Source organism: Cottoperca gobio, chromosome 1, assembly GCF_900634415.1.
Source record: "Cottoperca gobio chromosome 1, fCotGob3.1, whole genome shotgun sequence".
In the NCBI taxonomy this organism is placed as follows: Eukaryota; Metazoa; Chordata; class Actinopteri; order Perciformes; family Bovichtidae; genus Cottoperca; species Cottoperca gobio.
Window position 1 is genome coordinate 14,578,588 of NC_041355.1, and position 19,363 is coordinate 14,597,950.

Genomic DNA, 19,363 nt, shown 5'->3' on the forward strand with positions numbered 1-19,363 from the left:
AAACCTTACTGCTAGACTACTGTAAGAACGAAAGGTCGTGTGTCAGATGATGTAGTAAGGTTGCCCAAGTGTGAGTGCTAAACATGTCTTATAATTCAGGAGTACTGCCAAGGTGAAGGTGTGCATCACAGATTAGGGATTTAACTGGAAGTGCTGTGTATGTACTTGTACCATTTTAAAAACATACTCTGCACACGATAGTAAAGCATGGAAGCCAGCATATATAAGCATTAAAACCAGTTCAGGCAAAGAAAGCACCATTTCCATTTCAGAGTCTGGTGCATGAATAAGTGATTTTGTCCTTTGACTGTCAATGCTGAAACCCACGAGTCTCTCTGTTTGTCTCTAAAGGTTTCTTTCCCTTCTTTAGCAATTCAATCAAGACAAATCATTGCATTGAGGCGGGAGTGTTAATGCAAAACATGTATTTATGTAAATAGCATAAATGGTGAATTTCCATGTAGAAAAAAGCAGAAAAGCATCCATTATGAGTAGGGATCGCTTTAATGCATTTTAAATAGTTTGCTTCCTCCTCCAGACCAACTTATGTTGTGTTTAGGAAATTATTTGAATAATTAGGTTTGATTAGGTTAATTAGTTAAAATAATTAGGTTTGAGTAATACCAGTACGCAGCTACATAATACATATTTTGCTGTTGGTTATGTTTGCTGTGGGTACTTTTTAAATGTATCTTGGTTTGCTTTATTACAAAATACAAACTGTCTCCTCATGTTAACTGAGGTGCGATTGGAAGTGTCAGCAGTTTTCTAAAGGCAGAACAAGCAGAGGCACGTGGGGAAAAGACAATTATATCACTGTTTTTCAGACTCATCTCATCTAGCTGTCACTTACTGACCTAGAAAAGAGGAATCAAATTACAAAACGCAGTGAAAGAACACAGAGGAGGGAGGAAACAAAGTGAGGGTTTTTCTGATGCACTGACCACTTTTGAGAGAGATCAATCCAAATGATGATGTTCATTGCTTTTCTGTGCTCTGCGAAATTAGAAAACTGCATACTGTATTATGTACTCTGTATGCCTGAAAGGGAAGTTTACTGCCAAAAGCTTTTAAGGTTTCAAGTTGTTGAAACTAACGTGAATCACGCATGCCACACCATAAGAGGGATCACCACCGCGATGCTGAATGATAATTCCCTTTGTTCGAACTTCATCTCCTCCTTTTGTTTCTTAATATGAGCAGCTGATGACCAAACACCCATCCAAGCGCCTGGGCTGCAGCCTCGAGGGAGAGAGGGACATCAGAGAGCACGCCTTTTTCAGACGCATCGACTGGGAACGCCTCGAGAGCAGGGAGATACAGCCGCCCTTTAAGCCTAAAGTGGTAAGTACTGTGCACATGCACTTTTACAGTAGGCAATAAACTTGGGTTTAATTTACACTTCACTTACACTGCAATTGTTTTCTGGATATTCGTTTAAAAATTCGCACTGCATTTGGAAGGAAACCTGACTACTTGCAATCCAGCAATTTCTACTGCCCTTCAAATAAGTGCACTGCCACTCGACGCACACAGCGCACTTGACTGCACTTTGCACCAAATTAGCACACTTTGTCTTTCCTTTGCATCATTGCCATTGGTCCCGGTGCATGTTTCTCTCCATGGCTTTTCACTCATCATGTGACATTTTTGAAAATCTGAAAACGTTGCTTGTACTGGAAGAACTGTACCATCTTCTTGTTTTGTGCCATCCAACATTTTCACTTTGGGTCATCAAGCAATCAACTATCTTTCCTCAAATTCAACACTATGTTAAATGCTACTCTTGACAGTGGTCTTGTATGTCTTTGATTTCCTATCGATGTGGTAATGCCAAATGAATGTATTTGCATCAACAAAAGATGGATAAAAAGAGAAGTTAATAAATACAACTTTTTGAACCGCATGTATCTAAACAAACAGGTTAAGCAGTGCTTATCACCACAGGACAAGACATTTGATGCCCCTCTTTACTCCCTTGGGAGTTTATGTTTTTGGCTGTTTGAGCCTTCAGTCAGATTTGTCAGGGAAGGTTATTAGTCAAAATGTCTGTAGTTACCATCCTTAAGTATGGTTACAGTTTATTTTTTTACATGTAAATTGACTACAGGATTCATTTATAATCACAGCTGATGAAAGTTTAAATGACTTGCATATACAGTATTATGTATTTATTATGCTTTGTGTGCGTAAACAGTGTTCAGATAAAATTAAACCGCTGGTGCGTAATGTAGCAATCCTGACAAAGTTAGTAGCCAGTTATATAATGTGTTACACCAACTGTTTGGAATATCAATGAGCTGCTTAAAATTACATTTGAAGGAAATATTTCCTGTCTTTATCTCTCTGTAATGGATGTTCCTGGTTCAATGGTTGAACTGTAAGGGCTTAGAAAACTCATGCAGCAATCTGAACTGCTCAGATGTTTCAGGGGACAAAGCTCCACCCCCAAGCAACCTACACACACATACAGATAATCCTTATGTGTGCCACTTTTTATGGTGGAGTCACTCTCCTCAAGGTTCTCATCAACGTTTCATCCAATCTCATTTGGTAAACTTCAAATTCCCTTCATCACTGCAGGAAATCCTTCTTGTCAATATTCTAAAACTTGCCATAGAATGGTTTGCTGTCCAGCATAGTTTGCATATCATGTAATATTATGAAATTTGAAGTTTTAATGAACACAATTTATTGCAGTGAAAGCAAATTAACTGCAGCAATCCCCTTCCTCTTTGTGTTATTTTACTCAGACTCACACTTACAGTACACACACACACACACACACACACACACACACACACACAGTGTTTTGAAATATCTTTCGTAAGCCCTCTATGTAAAACTTTCTGTCCGACTTGATTTAAAAATACATAAAGAGATATCTCACTTTGATAGAGAATTTCATTTTATCATTAACATGACTACATTGACTTTAAGTGGTCGTCTTCGACACCTACATGGGATATGCAGTCGCCATCAGTTTATAGTGTCGGGAAAATTGAGATGAGTCCTTTTCAAAAATGTATCTTCATTCATAATTCTTGCAAGATCTACTTAAAATGTAATAACATGTGAAACTTCTTGTGAAAAGAAGACAAAAGAGCAAAGATGGTTTGTCTCACGGTGTAGTTTGTAATTTTTTAGCTGTTAAAATGCAGATTGAAGCAGTCGGGCATAGAGGTAAGTGGAAAAACATCTCTTTTTGTAATTTAGTTGATTCCTTCAAAAAACGAATCATATATTTTTTAACAATTAGTCAGAACTTAGTCTCTTTAAAATTATTCACTTATGTAGACAGAATAAGGACAACTGTTAGCCGTGTTCAATTGTGGACACTAGGACTATATTGTATAATCTCGTTTTTATGATAATGTATTGCTTTTGATGCATCAACATTTGATGTACATACACAACCATCTAACAAGACAATCCATCGATTCATTTCTTATACATGTTCATCCTGTGCGGGGTGATGGCGGTCAAGTGACAGTACACTCAAAGAACAAGTTGCTACACAGTAGTTTATCTAGGGCTTCTGTGAGGCTACAGTAAAAGCATCACGCACCTACCAGCACATATGGTATAGACGCATGTGGTACTTCCAATATGCTTGGGATATTTATAATACATTACTTTTGTTTGCTAGACCTACGTTTGGTAGGTCTCATTGCATGAAGGTGATTGGAGCAGGAGATATATATGTTTGTCGAGACAGCTGATGTAATCTGACTGCGTTCTTTTGTAACATTGCCATTAAGAGTCGCTGCCGGTGATGCATGTAAAGAATGTCCGACACAAGTAGGGTTGAAAACAAACCATTATTTTCTCAATGAATTATTTAGTGCTCTATAAAATAGTGAAAAATGTCCATCCTAGTGTCTAAAAGTCCAATGTGATGTCTTTAAATGTCTCATTTTGTCAATCCAAAACCCAAAGATATTTATTTGAAAATAATATAAAACAACAAAGAAAAGTCATTGTCATAGTTTTAAGTGGTTTCACTCTGACAGAAAAACAGAGTCAGGACTACACCAGCATTACGTAGTTTTGTAAAAACATTATATAGTCTGTAGTAAAAATGAATTAATTGGGGATTCTGTTCAATAAATAGAATCGTTCCATTAAACATAAACCGAAGTCGGTCTCATGTGGAATATAATGCTGCCTTGACATGACACTCTTCTGTACAGTCAAAACACAGCTGCAGGCGTACGTTCCTTATGGCATGTGTTCTGTGGGTCGTAAGTAATTTCAAAGCCTTTCATCTGAATGTATATTTAATGTAGCATACATGTATTATAAATGCATAATCTCATATCTCACTGCACAGTAAGCAATAGTTTTGAAATCCCTTGAGATTACACATGATCATGCAGAGCACACACACTATCTCCCTGTGTCTTTCTATCATTCTCCTTCATACACACACACACACACACACACACACAGATGAAGTAAGTCACTCAGTGTCTTGTGTGTGTGAGTTTGTTACACATTCACTTTAAATATTGTAGTTCTCTTCTGTTTCAACCCTCAAGGGCTCCAGTTCCTCTAATAAGGTGAATCCTGACCTCTTTGTCCATGTAGTCTCCCGCTGACTGGACGTGCTGAGTGTCCTGGAAAGGCTGTGTGTGCTTTGTGTGTGTATGTGTGAGTAAATGTACGTGAGTGGGAAGGTTAAAGAAAGTAAAGGTTAACAGAGATTGAGAAAAGCGGAGGAGGAAGATTTCTTGCATGTACGCCTCATCTCTGTGTTTATTTGCCGCCTTTGTGTGTGTGTGTGTGTGTGTGTGTGTGTGTGTGTGTGTGTGTGTGTGTGTGGTGGGGGGGTTAATCAATATCGGAGGGAGAGAGGAGAAAGCTTCTGTGCTTGTATATTTGTCAACGCTGAAGTTGCAGGATGCATGCAAACGTGCATGTCCTTTTGCACAGTGCATGCTTGCATGGGTCTGGTTTCCAATGCAGCTAAGGGTGAAAGATGGAAGAGGTGGAAAGAGAGTAACAAAACATTGTTGAATGCTCTCTGTTACCACCATAACCTGCTCTATAACAATCCATCATGTCCATCACACTATGCCATGTAATGCAGCGCTGTTTCTGAGTCCATTACCACCAAATGGCTATCATTACACACCTTCCTTTCACCCTTCACCAGGTCTAACCCTGCCTCTGTAATCCACTCCTCCTTCTATTTCCTTTCATCTATCCCAGCTCAATCTCACTTCATCTGCCTGTGACAGCTGCGGAATTGCAATCAATATGCCGGCTGCACCCAGCTGAGACATTCAAGCCATCTGTATCTATACAGCAAGGGCTTCGGACAGCACAGAGGACACAGTGTGTGTGGTAGAATGAGTTTTAGCCAAGTTATTGTTGATCCGTATTTATAGCTGTCACCAAAACAAGCACAACCACATTCAGCGAGCAGTGTTGGAATGAAATCAAGCTCATTCCTTAAGTAGTAGCACTATGGCCACTTATTTTACGCCCACTTGTGGATGTCCGAACGTCTTTATGGTTGAAGGGTGCAGAGAAGGATGGAGAAAGAAGGTCAAATAGGAAGCCGCTGATTGACAGTGATGGGAACAGAGACTGAAGGGAGCGAGTCAGATCAAGAAAGAGTGGGAGGACTTAGTCACTGCATAGAAGTGACAATGTCCAAGCAAGGGATGCACAGGCCTGATGGGACACACACACACACACACACACACACACACACACACACACACACACACACACACACACACAGAAGATTATGGCAGTATGGGTACGTTGTGACTCACTGTAGCTGTAAGAGAATGAGAGGCACAGTCTGATGCAACTTGAACGAGCATGTCTGCCTTTCCTCTTTTAGCTTACGAGACAGAAGAGGAAGCACTTTCAGTTTGTTTACGTATTTATTTTTTCTATTTAATTATTTATTTCCTCAGCTGGGGTTTTGAGAATTAGTATTTTCTATCACATTTTCTGTAAAAATCTCTACTTAATTTCTCACAATACATGCAGTCTGATACATTTGGGTTTAAATGTGAAAGGTCAAATTAAAAACAAATGCATTGAAAATATTTTCTATGTAGATGTAGCAGGAGTTTATCATTCTAACATTGGATTCAAACAAGACCAGGGATGATCTCAACAAAGTCCTATTCTTTGGAGCATGTGTATAGCCAAAGCACAAGCGGTCATGTAAGGTTGTGTTTTCATCTTTAGCTTTCCGCACCAATAACCCGTGGATTCAACTGTGCTTTTTAATTTACTCACATTACACATTCATGAAATAAGGCAGGGAAATTCAAGCAGTATTCATTTGCTGTTAAATGTTAATAAAATACAAGTGACTGATGCCCATCTATACGCTGTTCAATGCTAATGACAAGCTAACAATTCATCAAAGCAAGATGTTCGGGAAATTAGGACAATAAAAGATAGCTTCCCATGCCAGTGACTTCAGAGAGGGAGAGAGAGGGAGAGAGAGGGAGAGAGAGAGGGAGAGAGAGAGGGAGAGAGACGGCTCTTATTGGAGGCAGGGAGTCATTTACCAACCTAAGTAGCTGAGTGTTCTTTTAATATGCTTGAGTGCAGAGGCGTGCACGCCTGTATGTGTACAGAGAGATAGAGGTAGAGTGATTAAAGATGTGAGAAAGTAGGTCAAAAATCCATGTAGGACATTATGTCACCGTGTATGGGAGGACGTATCAACAGCAAAGCGGCGTCTGTCTCACCCCATAAGCGTTGGCTGAATCAACCAATTTGGAAAATAGAAGATCAGCCCTGCGCGTTTCCAAAAGGGCAAGTTTATTTTTAAAATCGCTAAGGCAGTGGTGCAGATTTTCACGACCATCTTGTTGAGCTTCGTTTATCCTATGAGAGCATCTCTTATAAAATAGATTTAGTGCGTTCAAGGTCCTGTATTTGTAACGTGATGCTTTATCACCAAAACTGAGATCAGAATAAATAAAATGTACAGAATGAAGCGTGTTTGTCAATCCAAAGACTCGGCTCTGTCAGTTTGACAGTTGAAGCTCCATCCCGCATATGCTTTGCTTTAAACACTGGGAGGAATATTACTTGAGAGCAGAGGCCCAGTGTCACAAGGAGTAACTGATCCAAAAAGGCACATCTTCGTACTAGAAACTGTTGGTGGATGTCAGAGTGAAAAATGTGTTGCTTCACTTGAGCGATGGATGGTCAGTGATGGATAGAAGACAAGATTATGGAGAGACACAGCCGTTGATGGATGTTGGCATTTACCCATCTGGTATCTGCCATGTGGGAAAGAGAGAGTACATTCAGAGACAACACACACACATTTTGAAGTGTGTGTCCTGGCCTCTATTGACTCAGACAGGGTGGTAGTGGCTTGGAGTGGATGTCACCTGTCAGTGACAATAGTCATGGGAGGAAATTAAAAACAAAAACACACTTTAGAAACGTCTGTGTCTCAATGTTTTTTATGCTCTGTTGCGTTCACATGTGTTGTCTGGCCTCGCCACTAAAACATAATAAAGTAAGTAGCAAAGAAAAGTAGAAATGTCTGTATCTTTTATACCACAGTGTGTTTGCTTGACAAACACAGGCAGACATTCCTAAACACACAAAGACTGACACACACATAGACGCACTGACGCTCACATAACACTCAAACGTACACACTCACTGACATGTCTTGTCTGGGAATATAGGGCAGCAGTGGATAAGGACAATTAGTCACAAGTTTGTCAAGAGTTTCATAGCCAGGTCACAGTTGGATGTGAAGACATACAGCAACAATTGAAACTGATTGGAAAGGATTAAAGAATACATCAATTTAAGCTGTGGTTCAGAGGAGCTTCACCCAGGTAGTGGCTGTTTTTGGTGGCACAGCAGTGTGGATAAATTCCACTGGGGATACAGGTCCTGTACTCAGTCAAAGCCTGTTACTGTGAACCTTCAAGGACTATTACCGGTGTTCAGTCAGTAGTAGTAGCACTTACCATCCAGAAAAGGGACGGATGTTTAGAAGTTGGAACTTTCTGTCTGCTGAATTGTTTTGAAGAAGTAAGCTTGATGAGTGAAGCAGAAGTCAGTAGTTGCCAAGGAGGCTTTGCTTATGGCAGTGCTACTTAATAAGGCTTCTACTTGGCTAGATAAAGCGATTAATCTGTCTTGAAAATGTTTAACAGGCTTGTGTCATTAGTCCTATCAGACACATAAGCTCAGAGAGACACCTCCCACATGATAACCTAACAGATTGTTTAAAAAAAATTTGACTAAAGAAACATAACCAGATTTAAAGTGGAAACTAACTAACCTTCAAGTATCGTTTATGATTTTAGAATAATTATCATTGGACAGAGGGTAATTCGTTGAGTAACCTTAACACTAAAAGCTGCTTATTTTATTTTGTTTTGCTTCTTACTGTGTGTTTGTACTGCCTAAGTTATGATGTAATGTGTGGTGAAATATTGCCTTTGTAGTCACAACAGCCCTTTGAGTTAAATGCAACGCTGTTTATTTCTATGACAACAGTGCCAAAGGTGCTATGGTTTCCATCCTCCTTTCTTTCCATACAAGCCCTGAATCCGAGCCTTCACAGAGTCGTTTATTCCCTCAGTCAGTTGCAGCACAGTAGCTCCCAAGGGAACGTGAATGCTTATCAAGGGGTTCACTGAGTCCTAGCGTAAAGTCTCTGTGTGAATTTGGGTGTATGATTGTGTGCGTTTGCAATGCATGCATCCATTTAGGTGAGCCCGGTGTGTAGGTGGACTAACTGATGAGGACAGAGAAGGAGGAGACGTACCGCCCCTCGCTCTTTCTTACTCGCTCGCTCTTTCTCTTGTACGCTGTCTCATTTATTACTGTTCCTTCTCCAGTGAAGACAGTAGCATCACTTAAAGGAGACAAAAATTCCTCTTCATGTACAAAGTAATCTATTTTCTCTGCTGTTGAAATACATGTTTTGCTCCTATCAGACTTTTTCAGTCCCGATACCGACGTATACCTGGTGTTCTGGTATCTGATACCGAGCCTCGATCCAAACCAGTGTTTAATAAATCCCTTGTATGCCTCATTGTGTGGAAGTTACTGGGATCATTAAAGTACAGTAAGGTTACAGTACAGTTACAGTGCATGGTTACTGGGTGTGGTTGGGGCTGACATCTGTCATGACAAATTAACTCTTTATCTTCTCCTTTGAAAGAATAGTGAGATGGTACAAAGGCAAGCTGGCTATTTTGTGTTAAAGAGTACACCCCTGAGCAGATCCTCCATAAACGCTAATCCGAAGAGGACACTGATAGCCTCAAGTGGCAGGCACAGAATCACTGCGAGCAAATATACAGCACCATAAATGAGATTAGCTTGGAAGGAGATAAAACAGCTGGTTTCCATGTTAGCTGGTGTTGAAGTCATTTCCTAGTGTTGGAAATGTATTGGACAAAAAGCAGTGCATTAAAGACATTGGTGTAGCTTTTTTAACAGGATCTGGTAATGTGTTCGTTGCTTGGTAAAACAATTAAAATAGCATGTAACACAAGTTACGCAATTTGTTCTTAGGCTCTGTAATGAGTAATGCAAATGCTAATCTCAGTAATCTCGCATGACCCCAAAATTGCACGATTCTACTAGATTGTCCCAGAAACAGCGTGTACTGCACTTATCCTTTTAAGAAAAGTCACTGAAATACTAAATGGGAAAAACCCATGTGCTGTGTGAAACAGTGCCACTTCTCTAGTAATACTTAAATGGGACATGTCATGCTCTTTGTCAGGTTCATACTTGTATTTTGGGTTTCTACTAGATCATGTTTACATGCTTTAAAAACAAAACACAAAAAACACATATATATTTTCATAATGTCCGTCTGTATTCACCCCTGAAACGCTCCATTTAATCTCTTTAAGCCCCCGTCTTGAAAAAACCCAGTCTGCTCTGATTAACGTGCTAGAAAAATATATTGCGCACCTTTACAAAGGTAGCTCTCAGCTGTTGGTGGAGATACTTAGATTGGGGTTAGTATATTCTAATGAGCCTGCATGTGACATAGGAAGGGGAGACAAATATGAATGGCTTGTTGAATCCCATGTGTTATGACTGAGGCAGCCTGGGAAAAACTGCTTGAATTGTCTTCTTTCACAGTTTGTGGGTTGGTAGCTGATCCAGATACCCAAATGTATGTGCAATTGGGATTTTTCTTAGTCAAAGGGAATATAATTAAAGCAACAAAATTAGATGCACACTCACGTCTCCGAACATGCACATGACCTTTCATTGGTGAGCAATTCTCTTAAGTGCTACTTTCATCCGCCATGTGACATAATCCATGTCCCTGTCTTTGATTTACCGGTAATTTGATTATCCTCCTATCACACACACATGAAAACCTCTTTGATGTCTTCTGGTAAATACTGACAGCTTGCATCCTTCTTATGGACACACTAATTAACCCTTTTGTGACCTTGTTGCACCTTAATGCTGTTGCTATTTTTGTCAAAGGAATCGTTTCATTTTCCTGCAAGTTAATTAAGTTTTGGGGGTCAAATGTACAAACATGCGAACGTATCATGTCTGAGCCGAGATAAAGTAGCTGCATCACAGCAGGCTATGAGGTCAGAGCAAATACAGTGTGCCTTGTTGCAGAGGTCCTGACACCATTTCATCTCGTAGAATCAATCCCTGGGCCTTGTTTGCTGTGCTGCAGCTGTGTTGATGTTTTGGTAGTCAGAATTCCGGGTGCATTGCTGATTCGGGTGAATGAGATGTCGAGCATGTAATCGGATGTTGTTAACCTCCTACTGCATGCAGCAGTGGGGAAAGTGCAGCATCAGGTGTAAAATGTTCTTCATTTCGATGTAGCCAGGGTTGCAGCTGGAGATGCAATTTAATTGCTCAAGAGGTTGATGGGGGAGAACTCACAAATGTTATTTGTTGTATTGTACATGCACATTGTCTAGTTGCCCAGCCCGGTGTGATTGTACTTAGTAATAGGAATGGTGCTGACAAGAAGTTGCCTTCACAGAATCGCCCTGCACACACTTCCGCCAGTGCTCCAGATTTGTCATGTCTGTTCTGTCTCGTCGGTCTGTTTGCACTCTTTGTATTATTGTGTATACCTTATGTCTAAACATTTCCTTTTCCTGTCTCTCTTTTCTAGTGTGGCAAAGGAGCTGAGAACTTTGACAAGTTCTTCACACGCACCCAGCCCCAGCTCACACCGCCAGATGAGCTGGTTATCGCCAACATCGACCAGGCCGAGTTTGCAGGGTTCTCTTTCATCAACCCGCAGTTTGTAAACCCGCCGATCAATAACAGCGTATGAGAAGGATGGAGAAACCTCTCTGAAGAACCTCCCTGCTCACTGCCACCCACTTAAAGCAACCACCAACCTACCATCTGACCACAACTTGATCAAGGCCCCCTGTAAACCTTTGTGTATTAGTTTTATTCATTTGCAGCGCTCCAGGGCATGCATATTTGTTCTGTACAATATATTTGACGGTATAGATTAGATTAGGTTCTCTGGCCATCACTAGAAATCATTTACTTTAGTTTAATGATGAGCATGTACTGTAGACAAGGATGTCCTTCTTTACAGCTGCAATCTGTATTGGAGGTTTACCAAAACTGGAGGCAACTGAGATAGAAGGGTGTTGGGCTTTATTTATCTATGCCAGTATACAATGAAAATTTGAGATTAAATTAATCTTGGGTGTATATTATGTAAGCAAGAGAATATTAAAGGAGCATTCAGCTAAAATATAATTTTAGGCATGGATTAATTACTGGACTTATTCAGGTAAAGGTTTTCATACTTACAAATCTCAATGGATAACATTATGGGTCACAGTTTGGTTCCATATGGATAATTATCCCAATAAAGATATTATGTGATGACCCGAAATACACTCGCATAAGGCAGTGTAGACACTATAGCCAAATATGAAGGACAGGTGGTGCAGGCGTTGAAACAACACCTCGTGATTCAATGTCTCCTGTATCATGTTTACAATTTTCTTCCCCTTTGATTTCATGGTGATAGTATAAAATTCTATTTTAGTACAATTTGATTCTAGCCGGTCTCAACTTCCAGAGTGCGTAGCAAATCAACTAAAGAATGAACAGTTGCGTAATTAGATAATATGCAGCCTGTAAAACAAAATAAGCAAATATGTGAGACACATAGGTATGCAAGTGTGTCAGGGTTTGTTTCAATTTTTAGCTTCTTAGCTTAGCCCTATTTTACCTATTTTCTAGCCCTTACTTGAGCTGCAGATTGTATACTTACCTTTTCAATAATTTTGTGGACACTATGTGGACACACAGTAATCAGATTAGTATGTGTGCAGTGGTAAAATATTCTTATATCTACCTTATGAAAAAGAAAATCAAACCTAAAACGTTTACAGTTTGTCATGTTTTAACACTACTCAGTGTTAACCACTGTCTCTGTCCCATTCTATGCCCATGACTACAAAGACCCACATTGGTCATACATGTCCCAACACATACAGTAAAGACATTTTGATAAACTTTTGTTTATTTTTAGAATATAACATATCATTGTGTAATAACCATCCAATGTTATATTGCATACAGTATCATGTCATAGATAAAAACACATTTGTAGTTCTTAGATACAGAAGTTGCGAATCTATATACAATGCTTTATTGTCCTGAGAACAAACCCATCCTTCATTAGGAGCATGTCAACACAACCATTATTAGTCAAATAATTAAAAAAATTGCATCCTTTTTAATGTCTTTAAAAAATAGATTTGTTTTATTCCCTTTTGTGATCTCATACATATTTTTCCATTAGATCAGATAAATATCCGAATGCGTCTACTACCATTACAAAACTCCTTTGTAAATAATCACGAGTTATTTAAAAAGAGTATAGCAAGTTACAGTTTTTATACCAACACCTGAATGTGCTTTTATTACATTAATTATATAAACCAATATTTGTATGCGTAAAAAAAAAATGTAAACAACTAAATGAGTAACCCAGTACAGATCAACTTTGTAACAGCTGGATGTCTTTAATAGGGTCCAGATTTAGCAAGTTGTGAAATATATTGTTTCTACTTGTTTTGGCAGATTTATCAAAAACTTTTAGTTTATTTATTCATATTCAATGATTTTGACTGCAAATTGTGTGTTGGTTGGATGCGTGTCTTGCTGTTGACTGTCCCTCTGCATCTGCATGCCGTTGGTAGGAATCATTCATGCATGTGATCCGCTAAAGGCTGCATGCTACAAAGTATTAAAAAGAAACCCTAAGAATTATAGTACGACCTCAAAGTGATGCTCTACTAAAAACTTTAGAGGTAAGAGTCACCCCTTTAAGTCTTAGAAGTCTACCTGTTACGTCCTTCCTAAGATTACCATCCAATGGATTCATGTTGATTCCATTGGATTCCAACAGCTGTTCAGGAAGGTGCAGAGTGTCAAAAGTCAAGCCGGTGAGAGTTTAATACTCAAAAGATAGATTTAAGTTGAAGCATCCCTGTAAGCTCTAGAATGGCCAAATGTAATGTGGCCAATACAAACTACAGTCTGGTGGTACCGTAAGAGTGCTGATCTTAGACCAGCCAGACTCTTTAAAATGTGACTGCAGGATTATGTAACGATACTGCACACAAATCAACCTTCAATGACTCGACAGTAACGTAACATCGAAGTCGTAATTTTCAGGCAGAAGCAAGAGTGGGGAACAATAGCGATTTTGCCAAAAGAATGCAGATGGTTCAAGAACATGGAGTAGACATTTATTACAGTTTATTAATCGAAATAGATACTAATACTAAAACTACTTTTAAAAAGACTTTCCTGAGACATAGTCCCTGGTTCTAGATCAGTGTTTTTGTTTCTGTAGAAGCTTGATATATGTACTTTATTACGGCCCCTGGTTCCTTTTGCCTTTAGCTTTTTAGGGCGATGTGGAACACTGAATCCAGATCTGTGGCGAGTTGTGACTCAGACGCACTGCTCGTTGCTAGACCAGTGGGACCACTCACTCTTTAGTGTCTCATGAATGGGGTTTATGTTATAATCTTAATGTTGTGTTGTTGTCACTTTGTGAAATGTCTGTTTCTTTTCATTTTTGTTTGGTGTTGCTGTCAGTGTTGTCGGTTTTATTTCTCTAGCTTCTGCTCAGAAATTCAGGAATGTTTCAAAGGATATTTATCACATTATAAAACTCATATCTGACTGATATAGATAGTAACTATTGAAGCGTTTGTAATATTTTCTCCATGTTTTTCTAAGAATTTGTGTTCTCCTACTGTGTTTCCTTTTAGTATTTAACCTTTTGCATGTGCCAAACCTGGAAAACGCAAGAACCCGACAATAGCAGCGTTGCACTAGCTGTAGTCACATGGATGACTTCTTCTTTGTGGCAGCTTCTCCCTGTGCGGGCTGAGACCTGCCTAGAGCCACACCTGTTGTACACTCTGTAGGCCACACAACATATAGCATGCTGCCATGAGTGCACGTTGTGTCAGTACGCTTTATAATGCCAATGTCAGTTTGATAAACGATTCATCAAACACTGTACTAGATTTTCCTGCCTGTCTAGCCTTGGGCAAAATTGTATCTGGAAAACATTTCAACTTGTTGAGCATTTGATTTAACATCCACAGTGAATTTCACAGAAGTGAGACAATATATTGCTTGTACATACTCGGAGTTTCCTCAGCAACAGTCTTTTCCTTGTCTGAGCCCAACTTGCGCCTCGGTATGTGCTGATCTAATAGATCCATCCCTTTAATAGAATCTCTGATTACCTGCTTCTCAAACTCCTTTCTTCTCAATGTTTTCAAAATGTCACAGTCAGTGTGGGCATGAAACAAAGATTAATACTCTCCCCTTGTGTGCCTTTCCCAACTTTAACAGACATACCGTACATCATCTTCTTCTTCATCATCTTCCTCACTCCGTTCTAAACTCTCTACTCCATACCTTTACTCCACTTGCTCTATTTTGAATTCATTGTCAAAGTAGCCTAGTTAAGTTCATTTGCTCCGTTTTTACTTAGTTTTACGCCATGTTAGTGTTTCAGCACATCTCGCAAATGAATGAATGTGAATAACTGTAAAAAATAAATTAAAAAAAGACTAAAAACGTTGCACGCTTAGTTCACATCATCTGCTCTGTAAATCAGAATTTTAATCAAATTTTTTTGACTGACTCCAATAACCTTTACAGCCATAAAACCTGACTCATCCTCCTGTGTCTGCTTGCTTTTGCTTGCTACCTCCCTGTGCCTATTAATGACTGAATGATGTATTAATATATGTATCGATAATATCAAAGGATGATCATGGGGATTGAAGGAACAATGAACACAGGAGATTGATGGGGTTTAGTTAAATGAACGAAAGGATGGATGATGATGGCGGCTTGGTTGACAAATGACCCCTGTGCCTCGTTCCATTGAACCACCCCTCCCTCGTTGTCTCTTGTACGCCCTCTTTCACTATACCCGTTCCTCTTTCCACAGTGCCTGGGCCAAGTCAATCCATCATATTATCGACAGCGTGCTCCTCCTTTCACCCTTTAAATCCTGTCAGGTCACGAAAGCAGTTGATTTCTCTTGTGCTATTCACTCAACACATCAATTCTACCCTTTCCTCCTCTCCACAAGTACCCCCCCCCCCCTAATGCTTCATGGGGAAGGAGTTAGCCAAATGTGTTTAGCGTTTTACTTTGTTTACATTTTATTTGATGTCCTGACCTTTTTGTTTTTGATTTAATTGATTAGAATGGCCAGAAGATAATTAACTTTCTGATTCTTAAATGTGAGGTTTTAAGATGGAGGTCTGGTATGGTTTTCCCCTTTCAATTGGCTTTTCTTACAATTCTCCTTTTACGTATGAATCTTGTGTAACGTCTTTCTTCTTTGTAGTTAGTCATTACTCTCCGCTGTTTCCTGTTAGCTGTGAAATGAGAGTCGAGGTGAGCTGCCATCTGTTTGGCCGTACAGAGCACAGGGTCAATGATGTGCAGGAATGCCTTATCCCTTAACCGATACAGTAACATGGCCCTCTATCTCTCCTCTCATTGTTCATTTAGTATCTCAGCACCCCTGTCTTTGTACATAAACGACTTACAGTAGATATCTACATAGACTGTAAAAGAAAGAATATATTGTATTTTGCAAATGGTGTATGTTTGTTTTCGTCCCCTGTCAGCCTGAAAACCTTTAAAATGAGTCTGAGCTACTTACCTTGTAATTGATTGTGTCATTTGTACCTAATGTATGATAATGCAAATAAAAAAAGGAAAATGAGATCCATACTTCTGCAGGTGTGTTTTTTTATGCACCCGTGAGAGCCGTGGCCGGAGACATTAAGTTTTCGGGTTGTACATATGTCCGTCCAATTCTTGTAAACGTGATATCTCAGAAATGCTTTAAATGCTTTAAATTTAGAGGTCACTGTGACCTCACAAATATGTGATTCTTTACTTATTATTTAATTTACTTAGTTTTTATTTGCTGCCATAAGTATTACATTATTTTATTTATTTTATTTATTTATTTACTTTTTTCACCTTCTAAAATGTTTAAATGAATAAAGATAGTGTAATAATACAGACTTAACATATGTTATTACACTCTTACTCATCATACAGTAAATCAACCTTTCTATTAATAAAATGGATAGTTCATTTAAAAATGTTTTGTCACACACAAAACTTGAACATAGAGAGCTGAGTCTCCCTTGGCTTATGTTATATCTTATACGTTCAGTATTAATGTTTAAATGCATCATTATGATCATATACAAGTATGTATGTGGGGGCATGTGATCGTGTCTTTTTCTGTGACTCATTACATATGCAGAGGTGTGTGTGGGGGTTGTCTGTCAATAGTTTGTATGTTCCAGGCTACTTCATTAGTTGGATGGCTGAGCTTGAGTCCTGGTGAAGGCAGAGAGGTGTTAGTGATGGAAGACAATAGTGTCGCTCTCAGTACTGTCAGAAGCAGGAGCTCCATAGCCTGGTTGTCTGACTTACACTGCAAGATATCTACTGTTATTCACCACTAGTACAAATTAGGCCGCAAACACACCTGTGGCTTTCTATACTATATAGTGGTCTCAACATGCAGGCAAAAAAGTGTTTTAACTCAAGCAAACAGATTTTTATTTGTGATGAAACACAAGCTGCAGCCATGACAATAGCAGTGCTTTCCTATAGCAATATAATTTAACATATGTTGTTATTTTTTTATCATGCAGTAGTATCTTGTTGCTTCTTTTCCAAAGTACAAGATACATAACAGAGATAAACAGTTGCATATGCTTTTCTTTCTTGTCGAGATATCATTTAGAGTTTGAGTATGCTCATTTTATTAAGAGATAAACTGCTCAAAGAAGTTTGCAGCTCTTTTCACTGCTCCCCATTATTGTATTGATCATTGAAAAGTGTTCCACTAATTTCTTCCAACCTTAAGCTCACCTCCATTTTGGACTCTTCTCTATCTTGTTAGTCACACAACTCCAGCCTCTTTACATATCCTCAGACTCTTAACTTATCACTTAATAGCTTTCATCTATCTTGCTGATGTTTTCTTAAACACAGGCCTGTGATCTCTTCAGTGCCTTGGTATCAGGCGGCCAATGTCCTAAGAGGTTGTTAAGGTTTTACAACACATTTGGGTGTATCGAAGCTGTTTAACACAGTTTCAGGCCTTGCTCTACAGTTCTTAAAATGTCAAATAGTCCTGTAAGCCCAAATGCACTTGATTAAAATATGATATTGTGCCTCTAAAGAACATTCTAATTGTATTTAATAAGAATACCTAGCATAAATGTGTTCATTAGATTTAAAACTGGATTTATTCACTTCTGAGTTGTAATATTATTGCATGTACTGTACAAAATAATTGAACTTGTGTTAATTTCTTCAATGCAGATAGCTGCCATGTGATTAAAGAAGGCCCTGCAGTGTGTTGGCTGTGGAACCAGCTGCCATGTGTGAGCTTTTGTTTAACAACTGTCATCATCTGTTATGTAACTGCGTAGTCATATACGACCATATTGTCTTGTTATGAGAGGTATTCTGGCCTTAAGTATAACAGATGCATTATTGTAACAGTCTGATACACATTACTATATAAGTGAATAATGACTAAGCCAATGGCGCTTTACAGATGCTGACAGAATGAATTACATTTTATGTGAAAGGACAAAAAATAATAGCACTGTGTTTTTCTGAGTCTGCACATAATCAAATATGTGTCCAAATTGAGTTCACATTCTTGTAGACAAGAGTACCTGATTTACAAAAAGGGTTTTTTTCTCTTAAGTCACACAATAAACCTACAAATTACTTCTCTCTCTCTCTAAGAATATATCGACGTTCAGGCACAGCAAACTAGGAGGCATGCTTTGCTCTGTATATAGTCCAATACCATGGACATATTATGGTGTTTAATATTTGTTAGCCTTCCTCTCCCTTCACCTTGCTCTGGTAAGCAAGGTCTCAGTATTTTTCCAAAACTTAAAAGATGGCAGGAAAGTTTCTGTCTGCTGTTAGTGTTCAGCTTGGATATGAAGTTTGCTTTTGGCTTTCATGTGTGCATTGTCGAAGCAGAGGAGAAAATAGCAATATGTTTGCTTTAATAGTATACAATGATGAAATTTGTGAGAAATAAGCTTCTGAGAGAAGAGATGATGTCCTGATTGCCTCGCTGTGAAGTCACTGAGAGGTTATGTGAAAGGCCAAGTCAAAGCCAAGCGGATGGCAGCCTCTTCATTCGCTCCTATTTTGGTCGGTCGGGAACAGAATGTGGTGGTTATTCATACACACACATGGGATTCACCAGATGCTTCTAAATGACTGTATTAATGTCCATATGGTCAGAGACGGTTTGTGATGACAGCAGCTAAGACTCTTGAACATGTGATGAAATGCTATCACATTCAACACAAAGTTAGCGGGGTTTATTAAATAGGTAGGCTACGTGCTTTTTTTGTCCAGTGTTTTCTGCAAGTACAAAAGGTTCCTGTGGAAACATGTTACAGTCTATCAGTTTCCACCATGAAGTATAAACCAGATGTTACATATATGCAATATATTGAGAATGCCAATACAGAAACATAATTACCAAAGCCACTGAATGATTCTGTTGAAGGCACTTATTATTTGGCAGAATATTCCCTTCAATGTTTTCAAAGCACAGCATGGGGTATCAAAACAAAACCACAGTGTGTCTCTCAATAGGGAAGCCAATTAAAAGTGGCAAAAACATAAGGGAAGAATGTGAGGGGAAAAAAGCATGGACAAAACGTTTTTTTATCGGAATCAGTATTAACACTCATTATTCGGTGTCTTCCTACTGCAACCCTTTTTTTAGAAGCAGATACAAAGCCAT

The 19,363-nt window shown here is 38.9% G+C and overlaps 1 protein-coding gene across 2 annotated transcripts in view; it reads left to right on the forward strand.

Moving 5' to 3' along the window:
- Positions 1-16,275, forward strand: part of prkcaa (protein kinase C, alpha, a) — a 154,441-nt gene extending 138,166 nt beyond the window's left edge. Inside the window, exons 16-18 of one of the 2 annotated variants that reach the window (XM_029435608.1) lie at positions 1,204-1,344; positions 4,542-4,562; positions 11,135-16,275. In XM_029435608.1, the coding sequence (XP_029291468.1) occupies positions 1,204-1,344; positions 4,542-4,562; positions 11,135-11,299 (327 nt within the window). In that variant the 3' untranslated portion in view covers positions 11,300-16,275. The remainder of the gene's footprint in view (positions 1-1,203; positions 1,345-4,541; positions 4,563-11,134) is intronic. The other variant, XM_029435694.1, reaches the window with a different exon arrangement.
- The last annotated feature ends 3,088 nt before the right edge of the window (positions 16,276-19,363 follow it).